The sequence below is a fragment of the Petaurus breviceps genome, unplaced genomic scaffold, assembly GCF_028583685.1.
Source record: "Petaurus breviceps papuanus isolate PSGF00001 unplaced genomic scaffold, PetGlider_PUasm1.0 156, whole genome shotgun sequence".
Classification (NCBI taxonomy): domain Eukaryota; kingdom Metazoa; phylum Chordata; class Mammalia; order Diprotodontia; family Petauridae; genus Petaurus; species Petaurus breviceps.
Window position 1 is genome coordinate 1,603,352 of NW_027185720.1, and position 23,630 is coordinate 1,626,981.

Here is a 23,630-nt window from a genome sequence, read left to right on the forward strand (position 1 = left end):
TGACACCTGCCAGTTTTCGAGGGAGGGTGATCTACGTTTTGGGGAGCTTTTTTTCCCAGGGGTGGGGCAGAACAAGGAGTAGTAGCCATTTTAAAAAGGAAGAACAATAACCTGCTCCTTATAACGATTTTGCCTATGGCGAGCACCATAAGAATTTGTCCAGCTTATGTTGTGGAGGTAATTCAATGTATTTCAAGTATGTTACACTTTGAGGCAAAGTGAGGGAGAAATTAAGGTATGTAAGAAATATAAGGATATACAGTTATCCCTTTCACATCATGACTTCCCTCATCGAAGTTTCAATATAGCATGGTATAGCAGCAAGCACCCCAGTATCCCTAGGGTGTCTGCCAACACAGGTTCTTAGATCTGCTTTGTTAAAGGAAAGCAACTCAAAATGGGTTAACAAGCTTACTTTAATCAGTCAAATATGTATCGTTTACCTCGTTCAGGGGGAAAAGGTCAGCACCCCGAACTTCAGAGTATACAGACAGAATTTTCAAGACAGAGAAACAGATCAAGTAGACTGCTTTCCAAACTGTCCAACCATTACATCCATACCAAATCAACATCTGGGTTTTTCAAAGCTGGGGGCCTCTCAACAATGGCTTCCCAGAGTCTCATCTGATCAAATCACAGAACACTTCTCAAAGTGAGCCCCAAAACAAAGCCTCAAATCAGGGTTTATATAGCCTTCTCCTGGCTCAGAGAATGTAACAACCTTCTGGACCCACTGGCCAATCAAAAAGTATCTACTGAAAAACAAACCTCCCACCCCAGGGAGTGCTCCAGGTGCACTTTAGCCTAGGGGCAGGGAAGATCTTAAAAATTTACATTCCCATTACACAAGGGTTGGTATAAGAAGTTAAAGGGGAATTGGGGGGAGGGGTTTAGCAGAAGCTGAAAGTGCAAATGACACGAAAAGTTTTACACTGATTTTCCAGATCTAAGGGGCACTGAGCTCCTAACTCCATCAATGTGGAAGGGATAATTGTAGAGTGTAAGAACAGTCATAGAGAATATATGGTAACAGAGAACAAAAGGAGTCAGTAATGGGAGTCCCACAGCATTCGATTCAATTCAAAAAGAATTTTAAATGTCTACTAAGCATTGTGGTCAGACACTAGGGGATACAAAAATTGAATACTGCAACCATCCCTGCATTCCAGTTCTACAGGAAATTGCAAGATCATATTGAGCTCCTTTACTGAGCACAACTGGAACTTGTCATGAGTTATCTGAGTCATATATCTTTTTTTTTTTTTAGGTTATACATATACAATCATGTATAATATTTCCATATTAGTTATGTTGTGAAAAAAGAATCAGAACAAAAGGGAAAAACCATGAGAAAGAAAACAAAAGTGAAAATAATATGCTTCAATCTGCATTCAGACTCCATAGTTCTTTCTCTGGATGTGGATAGCATTTTCCATCATGAGTCTTTTGGAATTGTCTTAGATCATTGTATTGCTGAGAAGAGCTAAGTCTATCATAGTTAATCATCATACAATGTTGCTGTTGCTGTGCACAATGTTCTCCTGGTTCTGCATCAGTTCATGTAAGTCTTTCCAAGTTTTTCTGAAATCTGCCTGCTCATCATTTCTTATAACACAATTGTATTCCATCACATTCATATTCCACAGCTTATTCAGCCATTCCCCCATTGCTGGGCATCCCCTCAATTTCCAATTCTTTGCCACCAAAAAAAGTGCTGCTATAAATATTTTTGTACATGTGGGTCTTTTTCCCATTTGTATGATCTCTCTGGGATCCAGAACTCGTAGTGGTATTGCTGGATCAGAGGGCATCTGAGTCATATATCTTGACAGATGAAATTCAGCATTTTGTTTTTCTTTTGTTTTTCATGGGTTGCTGTGGCCAAAAGAAGCTTTTAAGTCAGGTGGCCAGACTTCTGATGATGTGTTTCTCTGTAATTTCCTATTTGGGTCCTTGGAAAATAGACAAGAACTGTTTCTGGGGTCATACTTGAAGCTCTTCCAGTATGACAGAGAATGCAATGAAGTTTGTGTTCCATTGGCAGAACTTTCAAGGACCCAGGGTCTCCTCCTGATGAAGCATTAGAGTAGGACTTTGTGTAGAACTCAATAAAACTGTCTGAAAAAAAGCTTATTAAAAGTCAAATCAACATACATTCTGGTACTTGGTAAGTTCAGCATGAAGATAGGGAAATGAGAATGTGTTGCTAAAGAAAAAAAATGAGAGGTCAAAGATATATAAATTACATATAAACTTTGTGCACCTATATCAGGAGTTCCTAGCCTGGAGTCTGTGAACTTCAAAAAGAATTATGATATCCATATTTCAACATAATTTGTTTCCTTTATATTCCTGTATATTTTATTTTATGTATTTAAAAAACATTATACTGAGAAGTGGTCCATAGGCTTCACTAGAAGGACTAAAGGGTCCATGAAACAAAAGTGGTTAAGAATCCTTCCTCTATATTATGAGTACTTTCTAAGAAAGAAAGAAAGAAAAAGGAAAGAGGGAATGAAGGAAGGGAGGGAGGGAAGAATGGAAGAAGGAAGTAAAGAAGGAAGGGAGAAAGGAAGAAAAAAGAGAAAGAGTTGGTATGCTGAGTCAAGCAGTCAATAAGCATTTATTAAGCTCTTACTATTTATCAGAAATTGTGCTGGGGATACCAAATCGCATCATGAACAATGAAACAAGTGTTTGGGTTTTTTTTTTAACATATAGAAAAGACTTATTATTCATATAATAGGTATCCCTGAAGTCAGATGTCTATGTCTAGACTACTGACTCATCAGAACTAAAATCAGAATTTTTAATAATAATAATAATGATAATGAGCAAATATATGGAACATATTTAAAAGACCACTGATTCATTTGAGTAAAATTAAATGCCAGTTTCCTGGGAAGTTATATAGAGTTCTAATCAATAACTATGGCACAGATTCAGCAAATAACCTTCAAAAATCTTCTCATTCCATCCTTCCATCCCTGCTATTATTTTATATCTCTCCTGCCCTTTGTGGTCAAACTCCTTGAAAAGTTTCAAATAGATGCTTCCACTTACTCTCCTCTCACTCACTTCTTAAACTCTTACAATCTGGCTTTCAACTTCACCATTCATTCCACCAAAACTGCTCTCTCCAAAGTTACCAGTGATCTCTTAAATGCCAAATGCAATGTTTTTTTTTTCCTTAATCTGCATTCTTTTTGACTTCTCTGCAGCCTTTGACAGTGTTGATCACTGTTTACTCCTTGATACTCTCTTCTCTCAAGTTTTTTGGGACATCACTCTCTCTTGGTTTTTCTCCTACCTATCAGAACTTTCCTTTTCAGTCTCCTTTGCTGTATCTTCATCCAGTTAACTCCCACTGTGTATCCCACAGTACTCACAGTAACAATTGTCCTAGGTTCTCCCCTTCCCTCTCCTCCCCTCCCCTTCCCTTCCCTCCCCTCCCCTCCCCTCTCCTCTGCTTCTCTTTTCTCCCTCTATATTACTTCACTTGGTGATCTCATCAACTCCCATGGATTTAATTACTATTTCTATACTGATGATTCTCAAATCTACCTATCCTGTCCTAACCTCTTTGCTCATCTCCAATTTAATATTTCCAAATATTTTTTAGATATCTGGAACTGGATATCCAGTAGCCATTTTAAACATGTCCCAAACTGGATTCATTGTCTTTCTCCTTATATCTTCCTGCCCTTCCCTTTCCCCTATTACTGTTTAGGGCAATACCATTATCCCAATCCTTAAGGCTTGTAATGTAAAAGTCATCTTGAACTCTTCACAATCTCTCACACCCCATATCCAAGCTGTAGCCAAGGCCTGCTGATTTCACCTTTGCAACATGTCCTGAATATGCCATCTTCTCTCCTTCCGCTGGGCCATTGCCAAGTTGTCCTTGACTTATGTATTGCCACTGGACTCCAATGACCCTAGAGGAGAACGGTGAGGCTGATGACTTTTCTACTCTGCCTCATTTAAATCCAATTCATTCACCAGCCAGGACGTCACCCTCTTGCTATCACTGGTCCTTTTCCAGGACAGAAGCATCCACAACAACAAACAAAAAACAATTCTTTCCTCTGACACTGCTACCACTCTGGTGCAGGCTCTCATTATTTCCTACCTGGACTATTGTAACAGCCTGCTGGTAATTTCACCTATCTTAAGTTTTCCTCCAGTCTAGCTCATCCTCAGTCACTAAAGCAATTTTTCTAAAACACAGGTCTGACCACATCACCTCCCTACTCTATAAACTCCAGTGTCTCCCAATCACCTACAGGATCAAATATAAGATCCTCTGCTTAATGTTCAAAGCACTTCATTACCTAAGCCCTCCCCCTGACACTTTTCCAGACTTCTTACACCTTACACCCTGTCTCCTACTCTTCAATCCAGTGACATTGGCCTGGTTGTTCCTGAAACCAGACACTCCATCCCTCCACTTCAGGCATTTGGACTGGGTGCCACCATACTTGGAACGCTTTCCCTCCTCATTTCTCCTTAACTGGCTTCTCTAGCTTCCTTCTACAAAAAACCCACCTTCTACAGGAAGCAGTTCCCAACCCCTCTTAATTCTAATACTTCCCCTCTGTTCATTATTTCCCATTTTTCTTGTATAAAGCTTATTTATACATATTTGTTTGTTGTCTTCCCCCTTAGTCTTTAAGCTCCATGAGCACAGGGTCTGTCTTTTGCCTTTTTTTTTTGTATCCCCAGTGCCTAGCACAATGTAGGTGCTCAATAAATGTTTATTGTCTGACAAAATACAGACTAACAATTGTAAGCAGGCTAACTCTGCTATAGGTATTTACTACAAAGCTCGACACAAAGTCTGATTCTCAATAATAATAATAATAATACATAATGTTTCTATAAAGCTTGGGGTTTGCATGGTCATTTACTCACATCTCCTATCAATCCTGTGAGGTAGGTAATACTGATACATAACTTATCTTTTTTTTTTTTTTTAAGCAATCGGGGTTAAGTAACTTGCTCAAGTTACTTACAAGCCAGTTATTTCTGGGTGTGGTGCTGAGTGTCTGAGCCCTGGATTCGATCTCCAGGTCATCCCAGCACTGGAGCCGGTGATCTTACTCGCTGAGCCACCTGGCCGCCCCCTACATAACTTATCTAACAAATTTGTAAAGGTCAGCCTCTTATTCCTACAGTTCTGATGTCCATTTTAGGGACAGCTAAACAGAGGCAAGAGTTGAGCATCCTGAGACTTTAAATTCCAAAGGGAATTTTACCCCTCTAGTATAGTGATTTCATTTGGTATCCCTTGTCGAGTTATTTCAGTGTGTCTGGCTCTTTGTGACCCCATCTGTAGCTTTCCTGGGAGAGACACTGGATGGGTTTTCCACTTGGTTCTCCAGTTCATTTCACAAATGAGAAACTGAGGCAGGCAGGTTTAAGTGACTTGCTTAGGACCCTATAGCTAGTAAGTGTCTGAGGTCACATTTGAACTTAGGTCTTCCTGGCTCAAAGGCCTATGCAGTGTGCCACCTAGCTGCAAGTATAGGGAGCGACTTACATGGAAACCTATCAATAGGGGCACTCTTCAACTTAGAATTTAACTTAAATCTAAGTTAAATTCTAAGTTGAAGAGTTTAACTAGAATTTAACTAAATTCAACTTAGAATTTTACTGGGTCACTGAGGCTGTGAGTTAGTCACACAGTGTGTCAGAGGTGAGACTAGAACTCAAGTCTTTTATACTGACACCAGCTTTATGTCCACTACACCCTGGTGCCTCTCCCAATAAGCAAACCAGGTAAAAATAATGCAATATGGAAAGGCTGGTTCCACAGTTTTTACAAGCTAAAACAACAACTGCAAGAACAAAAAAACAGCCCAGTTTTTACAAGAGAGTGTAACATGTATTTGTTGGCCTTGGAATCAGAAAGAACTGGATTCTTATTTCTCCGTTTCTCCAGATCCTTACTTAATCCTTTCCCAATCACCCTTCTGGCATGCTGGTAGCTCCCTCTTTGCCTCGTGTTAATTTTGTAAACTTGAAACAAACATTTCCCAGGGTCCAATAAAGAGAAGGCCTGGAAGTCAGACAGCCCTGGGTCTGAATACTGCCTTTGGTGTGTACTGGCTGGGTGAACCCTGGGCAAATGACCTGACCGCTCAATGCACCAGGCAGGTCCCTAAAATCAACGGGTGTGGATGTTACTTGGCAGAAGTTTCCTCCATGGGAGTCCCCTATACCAATGAAATCTTTGGTCTAAGTTTGTATACTTTGTACCAACGTTACTTCCTTTTTGGAATGCAAGTTCCTTGGGGGCAGGGGCTCTCTCTGCCCCTTCCCACCCCACCCCGCCCGCTTTTGCACCCAAAGGACTGAGCTCTGTGCCAGGAGCACAGTAGCCGCCCCACAAGCCCTGGCTTAGTCACTTGGCTTACAGTTTCATCTCGGAAATCTGCAGAAGCTACAAATCGGGGTTTGGTTTTATTGCTTTGCTGATGCCTAGACTTCAAGTGAAGAAGAAAATGTTAATAATGCAGATGAAATTTACGGGTCCCCGTGCTTTTTTTTTTTAATTTGGCAAGCCCATTATTAAATATTTACCAATACACTACAACCACCTTGAGTAGGTCACCGCTAGGCGGTACAGTGGATAGGGAGCTGGACTTGAGTCATTAAGCCCCGAGTTCAAATCCAGCCACAGGAGCTGTGTGACCCACTGAACCTCAGTTTCCTCATCCATAAAATGGGGATAATTACAGCACCAAACACCAAAGGCTGCTGGGAGGGGGGGAACAGCAACTGAGCTAATAAAGGTAAAGCAGCTTGGCGCCTGGCTGTGTGCTAAATCAGGATTTCCGCTGTTATTCACCACCTCTCAGGGGCTCAGTTTCCCCTTCTGTAAAAACACTGATTTTTGACTCCATGGCCTCCAAGGCCGCTTTCAAGGTTAAATTAGTAATCTTCCCCCCCCCCCCCCCCCCCCCCCCCGGGGCCCCGCGCCCCCACCCCCCGCGCCGGGGGGCGCCGGGGCCCGCCCGACGGGCGGGGCGAAAGGCGGCGGCAGCCCCCGCCCCAACCCCCCCCCCCCGCCTGTGGCCTTGGCCTTGACCTCGGCTCGCCCCCCCCCCTCCCCCCGCCCCCGTGAGCTCAGCGCCTTTCCCCGGAGCCTGATTGGCTCGGCTCGGAGCATGCGCGGGGAAGGCCGGGCCGCGGAGCGGGCGGGGCCGGGGCTCGGGCTGGCTTCGGGAGCCTGTGCTCCTTCTTCCCCACGCGGCGAGGGGGCCTTCCTGTAGGTGAGCGGCGCCCGCCGGGGGTGGAGGGTGGGGGCGGAGGCCGGCCGGACACCCCCCGCCCAGCCCCCTGGGACCCCTCCCAGCTGTGGGACCCCGGGGCGCTCCTCCGCCTGCCTCGGCAGCCTGTCCGGTTGGGGCGCTCGAGCCCCCTTTCCCCGGTGGAGGTGGGGCGGGGGGGAGCCGCGCCTCCCGGCCTCCGGCGGCCAGGTGACAGCAGGGGCGCGGAGCCGAGCCTGGGTCCGTCTGACGGTGACGGCCGCCGCTGCGCAGCGCGAGCCGCCTGCCTTCTCCGGCTGGCCGGGAGCTGCGGCCCGCGGTCTGTCTGTCTGTCTGTCTGTGCTCCCTTGAACGCTTTCCCCAGACGGCGATGCGTTTGCTTCCTTCGCAGGTGAGCGCGCTCGTGTCCCATGCAAGATCTCGAGGCCAATCTGTGCAGAGGCTACTTAAAGATGATGACCAACATCGTGATCCTGAGCCTGATCCTCTTCATTTCCTTGGCCTTCTGGATCCTGTCCATGACGGCGAGCACCTACTACGGTGAGTGGGGCTGCCTCTGCGGCTGGTGCCTTTTAACAGGCTGTTCCTTCTCCATTCCCAGCTGCGTTATCCGTGTAGCGAATCAGCCTGGAAATAAAGGCACATTCACTGCGTTTCTTCCGTTGTGGCCGCGGGGGGCTCCAGATGACCCCAAATCAAATGCGCTCTTTCAGTGTGTGTGTGTGTGTGTGTGTGTGTGTGTGTAATGCATTCCTTTAGCAGGCCCGTGGAAGCCCCTGGACCCCTGCTCTGAAGAATATCTTCTTGTCTGCTCATCATTGAAAGAAATGCCAAATGTCATTTAGAAACCAGTGAAAATAAAGATGAAAACATTTTCCCCCTCGATTCAAGTTCCTTCTGAAAGCTATCCAGCTTAGACGATCTTCAAGCTTGAAGATTCTGACCCCACAAATGCCTGCCTAAAAATGGACAGGACCATTAATAAAACTGGACTGCTTTTATATATTTTTTATTTGACCCAGACCCTTGATTTCATTATATTGTGAGTAAATTCCCCCTACCTAGCCAATCTGCACCTGATCTACCACTCTTAAGTCCTGGAGAATCTTCCATATCCACTAACAGGTCAAGTGACTTGTCTAGAATCACATAGCTAGTAATTTATCAGAGGTAGGACTTGAACCCAAGGGTTCCTAACCTTAAGGCTGGCCAGTTCTTTTATCTGTTGCACCTTGCTGCTTCTCTTGGTCGTTACAATACTTGAAAATAGAAATATTTTAAATGAAATAATTATAAATTTCTTTTAATTGGAGAATGTATGAAAATAATAATAGTAATAACTAGTATTTATCTAGTACTTTAAGGTTTGTAAAGCACTTTACTTCGTGAATTTTTCTGCGTTTTTTTTTTTGCTTTTTGGTGGGCAATTGGGGTTGTGACTTGCCCAAGGTCACATGGCTAGTTTTTGTGTTAAGTGTCTGAGGCTGGATTTGAACTCAGGTCCTCCTGACTCCAGAGCCCATGCTCTATTCACTGCACCACCTAGCCACCACCTGTAAAGCACTTTACAAAAATTATCTTATTTGAATTTCACAACCACCCTGAAAGGGAGGTGCTATTTGTAATCCCCATTTCCTTGATGAGGAAACTGAGGCAAGCTGGGTTAAGTGACTTTGCCAGGGTCACACGGTTAGTGCCTTAAGGCCAGATTTGAATTAAGGTTCTTTATGACTCCAGGCCCAGCACTCATGTTTGCATGTTGTTTGTATCCCTAGTGCTTAGCACAGTGCCTGGCACATAGTGCGCTGTTGGTAAATGTGTTTAACTCCATGGCTGTGCACTGCACTGTGTAGCTGCCTCTTGGAAATTAAAAGGCACGTATTAAGCCTTTATTGTGCACCAGGCATTGTGCTCAACACTGAAGATACAGATACCAAAAAAAGAAAAGAAAAGAGACAATCCCTGCACCCAGGCAGCTTTCATTCCAATAGGGAAAGACAACACACTGGGGAATGGGAACCAGGAAAGAGGGTTTGAATCTGGGGAGACAGGGATGATGAAGTGATGAACAGTCAACTAAACTCATCTTTTCTTTTTTAAAATTATTTTTAACTTAAAAAAAAATTGAATTCTGAATTATATCCCTCCCACTCCTCCCTCATCAACTGAGAAGGAAAGAAATGTGATATTAGTTATACATGTGAAATCATGCAAAACATTTCCATAATAGCCATAGTGCAAAAAAAAAAAGCAAGAAAAATCAAGTGAAAAAAGTATGTTTCCATCTGTATTCAGACTCCCATCAGTTCTTTCTTTCAAGGTGGATAGCATTTTTCATCATAAATCCTCTAGAATTGTCTTAGATCATTGTATTGCTGAGATTAGCAAAGTCATTCACATTTGATCATCATACAAGATTGCTGATACTGTGTATAATGCTCTCCTGGTTCCCCTTCACTTTGCATCAGTTCATGTAAATCTTCCCAGGTTTTTCTGAAAGCATTCTCCTCCTCATTTCTTATAGCATGATATGATCGCATCACAATCACATGCCACGACTTGTTCAGTCATTCTCCAGTTGATGGGCATCCCCTCAATTTCCCATTCTGTGCTACCACAGAAAGTTACTATAAATATTTTTGTACAAATAGGTACTGCCCTCTAAAGTGGTATTGCTGGGTCAAAGGGTATGCACAGTTTTACAGCCCTTTGTTGGGCATAGTTCCAAACTGGCAGTCGTATTGATTTTCAATCAGTAAATATTTATTGAGGACCTAGTATGTACCAGACTGTGGGCTAAAAGTGCTGGGGATAGAAAAACAGTCCCTACCCTCAAGGAGTTTACAGGCAAATGGGAAAACAACATGCAAACAAATATGTAGGAAGCAAGCTAAGTACAGGATAAATAGTAAATAATTAACAGGAGGAAGGCACTGGGATTTAGAAGGGTTGGGGAAGGTTTCCTGGGACTTAAAGGAAGCTGGGGAGGTCAGTCGTCCAAGCCGAGGAGGGAGAGCATGTTAGGCATTGGGGCAGGCAAAGAAAATGCCCAAAGCCGAAAGATGGGAATTGTCTTGTTCCTGCAAGTACCAGGAGGCTAGAGTCACTGGATCTGAGGACACGTTGTATGGCAAAGACTGGGGGGCTAGGTTAGAAAGGGCTCTGAACACCAAACCCCAAGGTTTATATTTGCTTCTGGAGGCATCGGGAAACCCAAGTGGGCTAAGATTACTGTCACTTGGGTTGGTATTTTTGTTTTGTTTTGTTTTGTTTGAGGGAAGTTGGGGTTAAGTGACTTGCCCAAGGTCACACGACTAGTTTTTGTGTTAAGTGTCTGAGGCCAGATCCGAACCCAGGTCCTCTTGACTCCAGGGCTGGTGCTCTACGCACTGCGCCACCTAGCCACCCCTTGTCACTTAGTTTGAAAGCAAGGCTTCTAAGCCTCAGAGCAGGAATTTCAAAAATGAATGGATTAACTTCACAGGGTGACATAATATTGTTTCATTTAATATAATTCTTGAAATTCTTAGTGTGTAAGTTGTTGAGATTTAAAGACCACTGAAACACCAAAGTAGTTTTGTGACTTTCACTTAGGGCTTTATTTTTGAATAATTTATAGTACTTTCATTCGTCAGATTGTTCACTTTTACTATAGAAGAATTTCAAAAAGAAAGATTAGATCTTTTTATAATTTGGCTTGGGTTTTTTTGGGGGGGAGGGTCATTTTCAAGAGAATAGTCTTTGTGCTTTTTTTTTTTTTTGCCTGAAGGTAATTTTACATAATTTTTTATGTTCAAGGAGCATATGTTTGATCTCTTGAGGTATAGGGATGGGAACTGGACCTTTGGTGTCATGAATACTGGAAACTTACAGCTAAGGAAATTTCCATGACCAATTCTGGTCAACATCTCTAAAACATACATTCTTAAGGAGTTACCTAGGCCACTGAGAGGTTTAAGTGACTTACCTCAGCATTAGTTCCTGACCTGTGAGTCGAGGACCCTCAGGGGTAGGGTGGTGCAGATTAATTGCAAGAGGTTCCCAGATTCATTAATAAGCAAATATACCTGCTGTAGCTAGAGTATATAATGTCTTGCACATATAATTATTACTGTTTTTAATGTATGACTAAATATTCATTGTAAATAAAGCATTACTGAATTTATAGCAGCTTTTAAAAATAATTTGTAAATCAAGGCATAATATAGTCAATAGGCATTTATCAAATGCCTGCTGTGTATCAAGCATTGTGTTAAGGTGAATAACAATAGCATAGTAACTGTAATCCTATAATTGCTGTTGTATCAGGGATCCATGAAATTATTTGACATATAAAAGGGGGTCCTTCGTACACAAAAAGGGAACTGCTGCATTATACCATTGTAATGTGTTGGTAGTCAAGTTGGGAAATCTGCCAGTGTGTAGATTGATATTTATGTGGCTGGGTTGGCCTTCCCTGGGGTTGAAGACCTTTTTATTCAAAACCAGCCACAAAAGTTGGGGTTGGAGGAAAGAAGAGAACAAACATTTATAAAGCGCCCACTCTGTGCCAGGTGCTGTGCAAATGATCCTCCAGTAACATTTGGAAGTAGATGTTATCATTTTACTGTTGAGGAATCTGAGGTAGACAGCTCAAGTGACTTACTCAGGATTGCCCAGGTTGTGAGTGTCTGAGGCCAAATTTGACTCATCTGTCTGTTCCACTGAGCCATCTGACTTGCTTAGGCTACTTTAATGCAAACTTGGACGGGGTCCATTTGTATGCTCATGCATCTACAAATGCACATGTCAATTTGGTGTCAGTTTCTCAAACTAACCACTAACCTTGCCTATCTTTTAATGAATGTGAAGGAAATCATTGCAGAGTCTTGTTACTTTGACCATATTTAACAAGATCTTTACTATTAATTTGAATTTTTTTTCAGGTTCCCTGCACCCTATTTCTCCATGGCGGTGGCTATTTTCACTGATAGTTCCTGTTTTGATTGCATTTAATGGCTTAAAAAAGAAGAGTCTGGACCACAGTGGTGCCTTGGGAGGTATTTATTTTCTTGTAGCATTTAAATGAGCTGTGGAGAGAGTGTTTGGCCTTTTCATGTCTGCTTGTTATGCAATTTTAAATCCATCCTTCTTTCTAAACTAAATTAGTATCTGTAGTAAACGTATCTAAACTAACAACATATGGTGTTTTAGCAAATGTGCAATATGGAGATGTTATTAGATTTTATATTATTCTTACTTCTTTTTAATTATGTGAAATGATGATTTTGAAAATAAGCTTCCATGAAGATATAAGGGTCTGTGATTTCCTCAGTGGGGAACACCTTCTATAGAGGCAGACCCAACCTATCTAATACTTGGCATATATAAATCCTCTAGGGTGTGTTTGAGTTACATAGAAGCTAAGTGGCTTGCCCAGGGTCCCAGAGGTAAGTATCAGAAGTAGGAATTGGACCTCTGTCTTCCAAACTCCAAGTCTACCCATCTATTTCTTCACATAATCACTAAATGATAAACTTATGTATAATTAACATGACTATTTTCCTACAATAGAAATGGATCATGGGACTTAAATTTACTATTCAAGAATTGTATCAAATTTTACTTTTGAATCAAATGATTTTTCATTAGGTAGCAAGGAGGAAATCTTCAGGACTCTGACCATTTTTGTCTTTGATGTGGGATAATTGCCCTTTTGCTCATAGCCTTGGGAACAGCCTTCCCAGTTTTGAGGCCTGGGCATAGTCTGAAAGTATGAAACTTGGAAATAGCCATCAGAAGTGATGTGGGTAGAAGTTTAGGGCAGCCATCAGACAACAAGAATTCTGCATGGTCTGGGCTAATTTCCTCAAATCTTTTTGTAAATTTTTTTGTTTTTTTGTTTTTTGGGGGTTTTTTTGCCTTTTTTGGAGGGCAATTGTGGTTAAGTAACTTGCCCAAAGCTACATGGCTAGTTTTTTTTGTGTGTGTGGGTAAGTGTCTGAGGCTGAAACCGAACTCAGGTTCTCCTGACTCTGGGGCCAGCGCTTTACTCACTGTGCCACCTAGCTGCCCCTAATTTCCTCAAATCTTAACCAAATATCTGACCAGGGCTGTGGTCACATACTTAACCTGGCTATTCAGAAAGAGACTGAGTACTGTCAGCATCAAGATATGTGACAGTCAATCAAAAAGCACCTTCTAGATGCTGGACCCTATCCTAAAGCAGAAATGAAACAATCCTTATTTTTAGGGAGCTTACATTCCGTCAGAGACAGGCCATAAACAGGTATATTCAGCATACATACAAAATATAATAGCCTATCTCCAGATAGCTTCTTCATTCCTAAGGGACTGCATTTTAATACTATTTAAGTAAAACTATGAGGAGGAATGTGAGGCAGTCTTCTTCCTTTGGTACCCCTTCTCTACATTCCTGACAATCAACCTTTTGTTTATATTGTGAACATTTAATAATTATCTCCTCCACCTTTGTGCCTAATACCGTGTTTCCCCGATAATAAGACACTGTCTTATTAATTTTTTGGACAGAAAAACACCAGAGGGCTTATTTTCAGGGGAGGGCTTATTTTAATGAACATTGACAAGCAATTTTAATAAACAGGTAAATGTGAACAAAAAAATGTACCAGCAAGCAAATCACTGGGGAAGGACAGGATGATGCGCTCACTGCTGCAGCTCTGATTGGATGCAGTTCAGAGCACGGTGTGCGTTTCGGGGTGGGGAGGGGGACGGTGCATACAGAGGGTACCGTAATGTAGCATGTAGCGCAGGGGATCACCTTCACTACAGTAGCAATCTCAATAGGGCTTATTTTCGGGGGAGGGCTTATTTTAGAGGAATCTTACACAGTACGGGGAGGGCTTATTTTCGGGATAGGTCTTATTATCAGGGAAACACGGTAGTTCCATGCTGATGTTGAAAAGGAATGATACTTTTCTAACAAGGGTTTGTTTTTTTAAAGAATGAGTGATAATAGCTTCAAGTCTTTGCACAGGAACTATAGATATTGGTGCTGTATCTTTAAGAGACAGTGGAATCTTGGAATGACAGGTTAACTGTTATTCTGTGAAGAGTCTGGGAGCAGACTGAGCATTTTGGAGAGATTGTTGAACTAATGGCTGGAAAGAGAACAAAGAAACAGAGCAACAAAACTAATTTCTTGAAAGAACTGGATTTAATTCCTATCTTTAAAAGAGACCTAAAGAGAATGTTTCAGAAGACTTTAATTGGTTTTGAAAGAGAGCCAAGTGGTGGGGCTGCGTTTCCAGAACTGAGAAGTTTCCAGTTGTAGTGACAGTGAAAGGTGACTTTGACTGTGATCTTTCTCACAGCTGATATATTGTAGATAATTATTTATGTCTCTTACTATTTATTACTTTGTTATAGTATATCTAATAAGTTTGATCATTTAAACTTGGTGATTAGAGATCCGATATATATTATATATATGGAGTAATAAACATGCTTTTGGAGAAAAGAGGTTTCTTCAGTATAATAATATGATTAGCTGGGGTAGGGGCTCAGAAGTAAGTGATTTCAGGAGAAAGATGTTGCCATTTTATTAATTAGTAGAACTATTTTTTTCTTTCGTTTTTCAAATGCTTTATTAACTTCTGATTTACATCATTGATTTCCGCCAGATTTTGAGTTACACATTTTCTCCCCGTTTTTCCCCTACCCGCTGCCCCAAAATAGCAGTTCCACAGGATATCCCCTCCTCCAATCTGCTCTCTTCCATACCTTCTCCCTTTGACTTTTCCAGTAGGGCATGGTGGATCTCTATGCCCCAGTGCCTGTATATCTTATTTTCCAATTACATGTAAAATAGTATTAATAATAGTATATATACATATGTATATGTATATATATATATATTTTTTTTTAAACATTTGATTTTAAAACTTTGAATTCCAGATTCATTCCCTTCCTTTCTTGGAGGATGACTTCTAGGTTCTTTCTTTGATCATGGCTTTCAGGTAGTCCAGTAATTTTTAAATTATCTCTCCTGGATCTATTTTCCAGGTCAGTGGTTTTTCCCATGAGATATTTCACATTGCCTTCTATTCTTTCATTTGTTTGGATCTGTTTAACAGCATCTTGATTTCTCATAAAGTCATTAGCTTCCATTTGCTCCAGTCTAATTCTGAAGGAATGATTCTCCTCAGTGAGCTTTTGAGATTCTTTTTCCATCTGGCAAATTCGGCTTTTTAAGGCATTCTCCTCATTGCCTTTTTGAGCCTCTTTTGCCATTTGAGTTAGTCTGTTTTTTAAGGTGTTGTTTTCCTCAGGCTGTTGACTCTCATTTCATAATTTTCTTGCGTTGTTCTCATTTCTCTTCCCAATTTTTCTTCCACTTCACTTATCTGCTTCTTAAGGTCCTCTGTGGCCTGTAACCAACTCATATTTTTCTTGGAAGCTTTTGGTGCAGGAGTTCTGACTTCACTGTGTTCCTCCTCTTCCATGCTTTGCTCCTTTTTGTCCCCAAAATAGTAGTCTAATGTTGGATTCTTCTGTTTGCTTCCTTTCCCTGGTCATGTTGCCGTTCAATTACTTGACTTTGGGGCTTTTTGCCACAGTAGGACTCTGCCACCAGACAGGGGAGCTTTCATCCCAAACACTGGGGTTTTCTCAGCTGCCAAAGGTATTAGTTGGGTACCCTCTCTGAGGTCTCCATGTGCTCTGGCAAGCTGGACACACACCTCAGGACCTCCACCCTAGACTGCAATCCAGATCCAAGCAGCTTAAAGCAAGAGCGATTACCCCTCAGACTGGTGCTTGGTCCCCCTACACTCTGCAGGCCAGGAGCTAAAGCTGCCATGTGGCGGTGCTTGCACAGCCCTCAGTGGTTTCTCACCCTGGCAACAAAAGCCAACGCACTCCCAACTACTGGGTCCCAAAGTCTAGACTGCACTGACCTCTCACTTTGTCCTTTGCATCTATGTGTTGATAATTCTGGACCGCCACAGCTGCTGGTGATCTGAAGTATCTTCAGGCTTCAGCTGGTCAGGCCTGCCCTGGGGTTAAAGCCTCGGTGTGGGGCTGGGCTTGGCTCCCAGAGCACTGCGCTGGCCAATTCCTGCCAGCCTGCTGGGCTGTCCTCAGCAGGAGGTTAGCTTCTCTGTGTCATTTTGTGGGTTCTGCAGCTCCGAAGTTTGTTCAGAGTCCCCTTTTACATGGATTGGAGGTGGTGAGAGCAGAGAGGTTCGGAGGTCCTGTTTCTACTCCCTAATTAGTAGAACTATTAAAGCATTCCCTTTTATTACCTTAGAACCTGGAATGGGAAATAATCAGAGAATTGAGCTAAATTGAATGTAGGGAGAGATGTAACAATCCAATCTAAAGTGAATGATTGAGGGTTGTAATCCCTGCTATATATGCAAAAGAAATATTTTAAAAGCATAGCATTTTATAGTCCCCCATCACAGACGACCTGGTGGACCTTTCATACTGGGTGTTTATAGGCACCTCAGACTCAGCATGTCCAAAATAGAGCACATTATCTTTTCCCTCAAACCCACCCTTCCGAACGTTCCTGTTACTATTGAGGGGCCTACCATCTTGGTAGCCGAGCAGTGTCACAACACAACCTTGGTGCCACCCCTGAGTCTTCCATTCTCATTTACCCCAAATATTGAATCACCCTGCCAGCTCTCGTCATTTATTTCTCCATTATATCCTCTTCTCTTGCTCCCACAGACCTGTCCTCATTCTGGTCATATTGATCCTTTCTTATCTAGACTGTTTCAGTACCCCAGTCTATATTCCACCCACCTGTAAAAAGTACTAACTGTATAGCAGGCCTATTCAGTAAACTCCAGATATGAACTCTTTTCTCTGACATTTAGGGTGTTGGGGTTTTTTTTCTTTCAACCTGACCCTTTCCTTGCTTTCCAAGGCTTCTTACTGATGACTCCCCTCCATGCATTCTGCCTTCCAGCCATAGCAACCTGTTTGTTGTTCTACACCTACAATGTTCTGTCTCCCATCTCTCTACCCTTTATACTAGGCATCTTCATGCTATCTCTCTATGTAATGTCTTTCCTAATCAAATTTAAATACCTGTAGAGCTTGCTTTTTTTCTGAGTGCTTAATAAAGTGCCTGGCACATAGTATTTTTATTTTGGAGGGTAATTGGGGTTAAGTGACTTGCCCAAGGTCACATGGCTAATTTTTGTGTTAAGGGTCTGAGGCTGGATCTGAACTCAGGTCCCCCTGACTCCAAAGCCAGTGCTCTATTCACTGCACCACTTAGCCGCCCCTAGTAGGTGTTTTTGTGACGTGCTTGGTGACTGATAGATTACAGCACTTTAAAAACCTTGCTGCTCTCCTCAATTCTGATATTCCTGTTTTATGGAGGAGGAAATTGAACCTCAGAAGGTGTGACTTGTTGACCTAGTCGTGGCGTTAGCAGGCCATAAATTCAAACCCAGGTCTCCTAAGATCAGGGACACTAGTTCTCAGCCCAGCAATGACCTTACTTCTTTTGACATCCTGCTGATGTTGAGTCTCCAAAGCTAGTTATTTGAAGTTGTTAACTTTGAGTTCAAGAATTCAAGTATTTCTTCCTAGTTTGAGATAAATGAATAATATTAGCCATAAACTCTTAATTTTCTATATGTTCCATCTGATAAAGGAGATTTTAAAAAGTTATCTAATAAAAAAGAAATAAAAAATAGTTTTGTATAATACTTGAGTAAATTCTTATTTCCATTTAAAAATTTACTAACCTGTGATTTCACTGCCCCCCCCCCCCCTAGGGAGTGCCCAACCCAAATCTGTAACTTAAAGAGTATTATCTCAAGGCATCTTAAGGTAAAGTGACTTACTCAGGTTCACACAGCCAATATCTGTCAAGCATGACTTGACTCCTGATTTTATAGACACACACAGTGGGCCTTTCTGTCTACCAGGCAGCCTTGCCTCACAAGGATAAACTTGTTAAGTTTTAATAAATAAATGAGCAAATAAGTAAAATGCTGACAGATAATACTAGTAAATGAGCTTTACTGAGCTGTGACTCTAGCAGGAGTGCACTGAGGCTTTGCGCTAGGCAGTGCAGTAGTAGATAGAGCACAGGACTTGGTATCAGGAAGACTCATCCTTCATGAGTTCAGATGCAGCTTCAGACACTTACTAACTGTGTGATCCTGGGCAAGCCAATTAACCTCTTCTTACCTCAGTTTCCTCTTTTGCAAAATGAGCTGGAGAAGGAAATGGCGAATCTCTCCAATATCTCTGCCAAAAAAAAACAACAGATGGGGTCACAGAGAATTGGACATGACTAAACACAACCAAAAATCTGGGTTTTGGGGGCAGCTAGTTGGCACAGTGGATGGAGTGTCAGGCCTAGAGTCAGAAAGACTCATCTACCTGAATTCAAATCCAGCTTCAGACACGTCCTAACTCTGTGACCCTGGGCAAGTCTCTTCACCCTGTTTGCCTCAGTTTTCTCATCTGTAAAGTGACCTGGAGAAGAAAATGGCAAACCACTCTAGTATTATAGCGTTTCTTTCCATTATCCTATTTTCCTTCTTTCCCCCCTTGCTCCGACTCCCAAAACAAAACAGTCTTGTTTTAAACTCTGGGCTGTCTTAAAATCCTCAGGAGCTTCAGTAATTACTTAGGGATTTAATTGAAACTCATCTCTATATATATTTAAATAAAACTGGAATCTGGTACTAATACCTCTTCTATCACTTAACTATGGAAATGATGAGAATGATCTTCTGAAAGTGTTTTCATCTGGGCTTGACCCTGATCATCAAGTATATAAGTTAATTAATGGTGAAACAATTACTAATAAAATGTATTTCTAGATAACTTTTCAAAATTGTTATTAAAACCTTTCCTTTACATTTTGACTCCAACCTATCTTTTGAGCCTTCTGATACATTGCTACCATTCACACATTCTACATTCTCATTCATGCCCTCCGTTTCCTACCTAGCTGACCCCATGCCTGGCACATGCCTCTTAGTTTTATTTAATTCTTCCATTCTTGTTTTTGCCTACTGGATTCTGCTTTTGACTGAAAGCTTGTATTCTCTCTATGTGCGTGGTCCTTTTGGTTGGTGAAACAGTTTGCACATCCAGAAGTGCTAAGGCTTTTTCATTATACAGAGCCTCTATTGCAGGGACTTTGTCCAGGATAAAATGGAACTCTTGATTGTTGGTCTTTAACCTTGGTGTTTAAATGGCCACGTGTATGCTGGGGAAGCAGTTTGGTGACACATCACCTTTGTCTCCTTGTTCCCTTGTCTTAGTCCTTGGGGCTCTAGATTTCTAAGATGAGTCACTAATCGACATTGCTGGCTTCTTTTGAATGTCAAGAAAAAGTTCACTTTCTTGTGGTTTGGTAGGGTGGAAGGGAAAACAGGACATAGACCTGATGAAGACTTGAGGTTCAGCAACATTTCTGGCATCTGCAGATATGAGGCTACAGCCTAGCTGGTAGATCCTGTTAAATTTCGTCCCTACTCCATGTTGCAAAGAGGAGGTAGGCTGGAGGCATGGAGGTTGAAATTTCAGCATTACCTGTATGTCTACCTCCATTTTAGCACAGTGTAGTAGAACAGGCCTGACTGGGAATCTGTAGAGGCTTGGTTTTGGATCCTACCTCTGATACAAACTGGCTGCAACTTAGCTTCCCTGTCTCATCAACTTTAAAAGAAGAACCAATACTGCCTCGGATTAAGAGCAATAATAAAAGTCATGATGGTAGCATCCCATCTGATCCTCACACCAACGCTGCAAGGTTAGCTGCTTTTCTTATCCCCCTTTTACAAATGGAGAGATGGAGGCATACAGTGGTTAAGTACCTTGCCCATACTGCTACAGACATCAACGGTCTGAAAGTTCCAGGTCATAGGTTTTAGTGAGGCTAGATGGTATAATGTATGTAAAGGACTAGCTGCTGTTATCTGGAGCAGGTGGCACAGTGGATAGAATTAGCAGAAGAGCAGGCTGGTTTTCAGAGGCGGAGTAACGAGAGACCAAACCGCCAGCGTTTGCTGGATTATGGGAAAAGCGAGGGAGTTTCAGAAAAAAAAAATCTGCTTCTGTTTCATTGACTACCCTAAAGCCTTTGAATGTCTGTATGACAGCAAAACGCGGCCAGGCCTCGAAGAGATGACAGTGCCAAATTATCTTACTTGTCCCCAGAAGAACCTGTTTGCAGGCCATGCAGCAACAATTAAAACTGAACATGGAGAAACTGATTGATTTACGATTGGAAAACAAGTATGGCAAGGCTGTATATTGTCACCTTATTCATTTCACTTATTTGCAGAGTAAGTACATCCTGTGAAATGCCAGGCTAGATGAATCAAAATCTGGAATTAAGGTTGCTGGGAGAATTATCAATCATTTCAGATGTGCAGATGATACCTCTCTGATGGCAGAAAGAGAAGAGGAATTAAGTATCCTCTTAATGAGGATGAAAGAGGAGAGTATAAAAGCTAACTTAAAGGTTCATTTAAAAAAAAAAACAAAGATCTTGGCAACTGGTTCCATCACTTCCTGGCAAATAGAGGAAGAAGAAGTGGGAGCATTGTCAGATTTTATATTCTTGGGCTCAAAGATCATTGCAGACAGTGACTGTAGCCACGAAATTAAAAGGTACCTGCTCATCAGAGAAAAGCTATGGCAAATCTTAACAGCATGCTAAAAAACAAAGACACCACTTTGCTGACAAAGATCTGTAGTCAAAGCTATGGTTTTTCCAGTACCAATGTATGACTGTGAGTGTTGGGCTGTGAGGAAAGCTGAGCACCCACAAAATTGACTCTTTTGAATTGTGGTGCTGGCTGAGTGTAAAGCCAAGCACAAGCAGCTTTCCAGAGGACTGCTGCTGTAGACAGCTTCAAGGTTCTGAGTGAACTCTCTTATTTATTCAGTAAAAACTAAGACCAAACATTGACAGAAATCAAAGTACAGCATTCACAATGTTATGACATAACAATTTATCACTAAAATGGCCACATGGCTTTCACCAAAGTGGCCACATAGTTTTAAACAACATTTAGTAGCTCAGTCATTTAGTAAGGCCTTAATTCAATCATCCTTAAGGAGGCTTGTCCCCTTAATGGACACAAAGTACAAAGGTCAAAGTTCTCTACCCCTAGGTCACATTTGTCTTAATCTCTTCAATCAAAAAGTCTTCTTTCTTCTTAATTGGAGAAGTCCTTAACTCAATCATCTAAATGTAAAGGTCAAAGTTCTCCACCCCTAGGCCACAGTAAATCATGATCTTCTCAGTTTGCATTAAATACCCAAGGAGAGGTCTTTTCATCTTGACTCCAGGCATGGTTGCTAGGAACTTACCTAGGACTTACCCAGATCTACCCAGTTGTCATCTGAGTTCAAAGGCAGACAGCTCTCAGTTCCTTGTCCAGCTCCTGTTCCATATTGAAGCTCACAGTGTCCAGTCCACCTCAAGTCCTTCACAGTTTCTGTTCCTGGGAAGACAAAGCTTAACAAAGCCACAATAACATGCATGCACATTGCTGTCACCATCATCAATTCACTTTCTGCCTGTGAAATCAATATAGACCCAACAGCAAGGTCTGAGAAATGAACACAAATCATCAGTATAGTCCCAGGACCTCTGGAAACATCAGTAAGACCCTCCTCCAGGATTTCTGTAAACATACAACAAGAAAATCCACTTTCAGGGCTTCCGAACCAGCAGTGAGGTGCCAGCAAGGTCCTCTGTCAGCAGACGGATCTGACAAAGTAACATCAAAACAGACAAAGTACCAGCATCACAGCCATGCTTCCTCCCTCTCTTCTCATTTCTTCTCAGTTCCCAGTTCTGTTCTCATTCTCATTCATAGCAATTCTCAGAAGTCCTCAGGATCCTAGCAGTTCTCTCTCTCTCAGTAATTCTGGCTCTCTCGCTTGGGCTTTTCCTTTTTTTTTTTTTTTTTTTTTTTTGGTATTAACTCCTCCCTGTTCCACCCCTTTCTGTTATATCAGCAACTTCCTCCCACTGTGGGATTCACAAGTTCTGGATCTTAATACTTGATACAATCATGAACTGAAACAAGGTGCTAAGTACCTCTTTGATTGCCAATACAAGGGGCAGGGAAGATCTTCAAATCCCCATTACCATTATACTAAGACTTTTGAGAGTCCCTTGGACAGCAAGGGAGTCAAATTAGTCAGTATTTAAATTAATTCAGATTATTCAGTGGAAGGTCAAATACTGAAGCTTAAATACTTTGACCCCATGATGAGAAGATGGACTCACTGGGAAATACCCTGATGTTGAGAAAGATTGAAGGCTAAAAAGGAGAAGAGAATGGTCGGGGATGAGATGGATAGATAGTGTCATGGAAACAATGAACATGAACTTGGACAGACTTCTTGAGGTAATGAAGGACGGAAGGGCCTGGCATGCTGTGGTCCATGGGATCAGAAGAGTCAAATGACTGAACAACAGAATTATTATTTTGGCTTGCTAACTGAATTTTCCTATTGACACTCCTGCCAGGGAATAGGAGGTAGAACTTTGGATAACATGATAAGGTCTAACCCCGTTCCATTGACAACAACCAGCTTTCTAGCCATAAACGCTTAATGTTTAGGATAAAAGCTGATTTACCTTGTGAATCTAGCATGAGTGGACTGAGGCTTTGCTGCCAGATGTGCAGCCTTAACAAGCAGTCATTGAAAAGCAATCTAGCTGAGCCCATAGTTAACAAGACTAGGGCATAGGGACTAGACCTGGAGTTTCTTTGGAATAGGAAACTCCCACATGAGGAAAATCCCTCCACAAATGCAAGTTTGCACTTTCTCTGCAACTTGTAGATTTAAAGAGTTTCCTTTATTGCTTAGGGGAGAAGAGACTTACCCAGGGTCACAGAGCAAATTTGTCAGAAGCAGGACTTGAACTCAGTTCTCTCTGTGCTCTTTCTTTATCTGTTGGCTGTGCTAAGTCTCTAACTAGCAAGAATAATCAGTTAAAGTAGCAGATCAGCCACCCTTCCACCCAACTGGCTTTGTAATTCACGAAGTAAAGACTGACACAAGAAGTAATTAAGACAAAGTTGATCTGAGGCTTTCTTGCTGCTTGCCTGGGGGAGAAGAGGGAACAGAATCACCCTCTGTGGTTCTTTCCCATTGGGCTCTAATGACCTCATTATTTTTAAGGTTTTAAACTACTGTACCACTTAATGCCTCAGAAAAAAACAATCTCTAATCACACACTCCCTGCTTGTTTCACCATGTGAAGCTATGTGTATTCATAGGAGTCTTTTGAGGAAGGCTGTGGAAGAAGGACCTAGATAAATACAAGTTGGTCATTGATGATGGTGAAGTATCAGGTGAGACCTGAAAGGCCTCTATCCCTTT

General features: G+C 41.9%; 1 protein-coding gene across 2 annotated transcripts in view; it reads left to right on the top strand.

Annotated features, from left to right (window-relative positions):
- Window positions 1–7,680: 7,680 nt before the first annotated feature.
- Window positions 7,681–23,630, top strand: part of TMEM19 (transmembrane protein 19) — a 37,532-nt gene continuing 21,582 nt past the window's right edge. For both annotated transcript variants that reach the window (XM_069081940.1, XM_069081939.1), the window contains exons 1-2: window positions 7,681–7,814; window positions 12,200–12,313. In XM_069081940.1, the coding sequence (XP_068938041.1) occupies window positions 7,685–7,814; window positions 12,200–12,313 (244 nt within the window). In that variant the 5' untranslated portion in view covers window positions 7,681–7,684. The remainder of the gene's footprint in view (window positions 7,815–12,199; window positions 12,314–23,630) is intronic.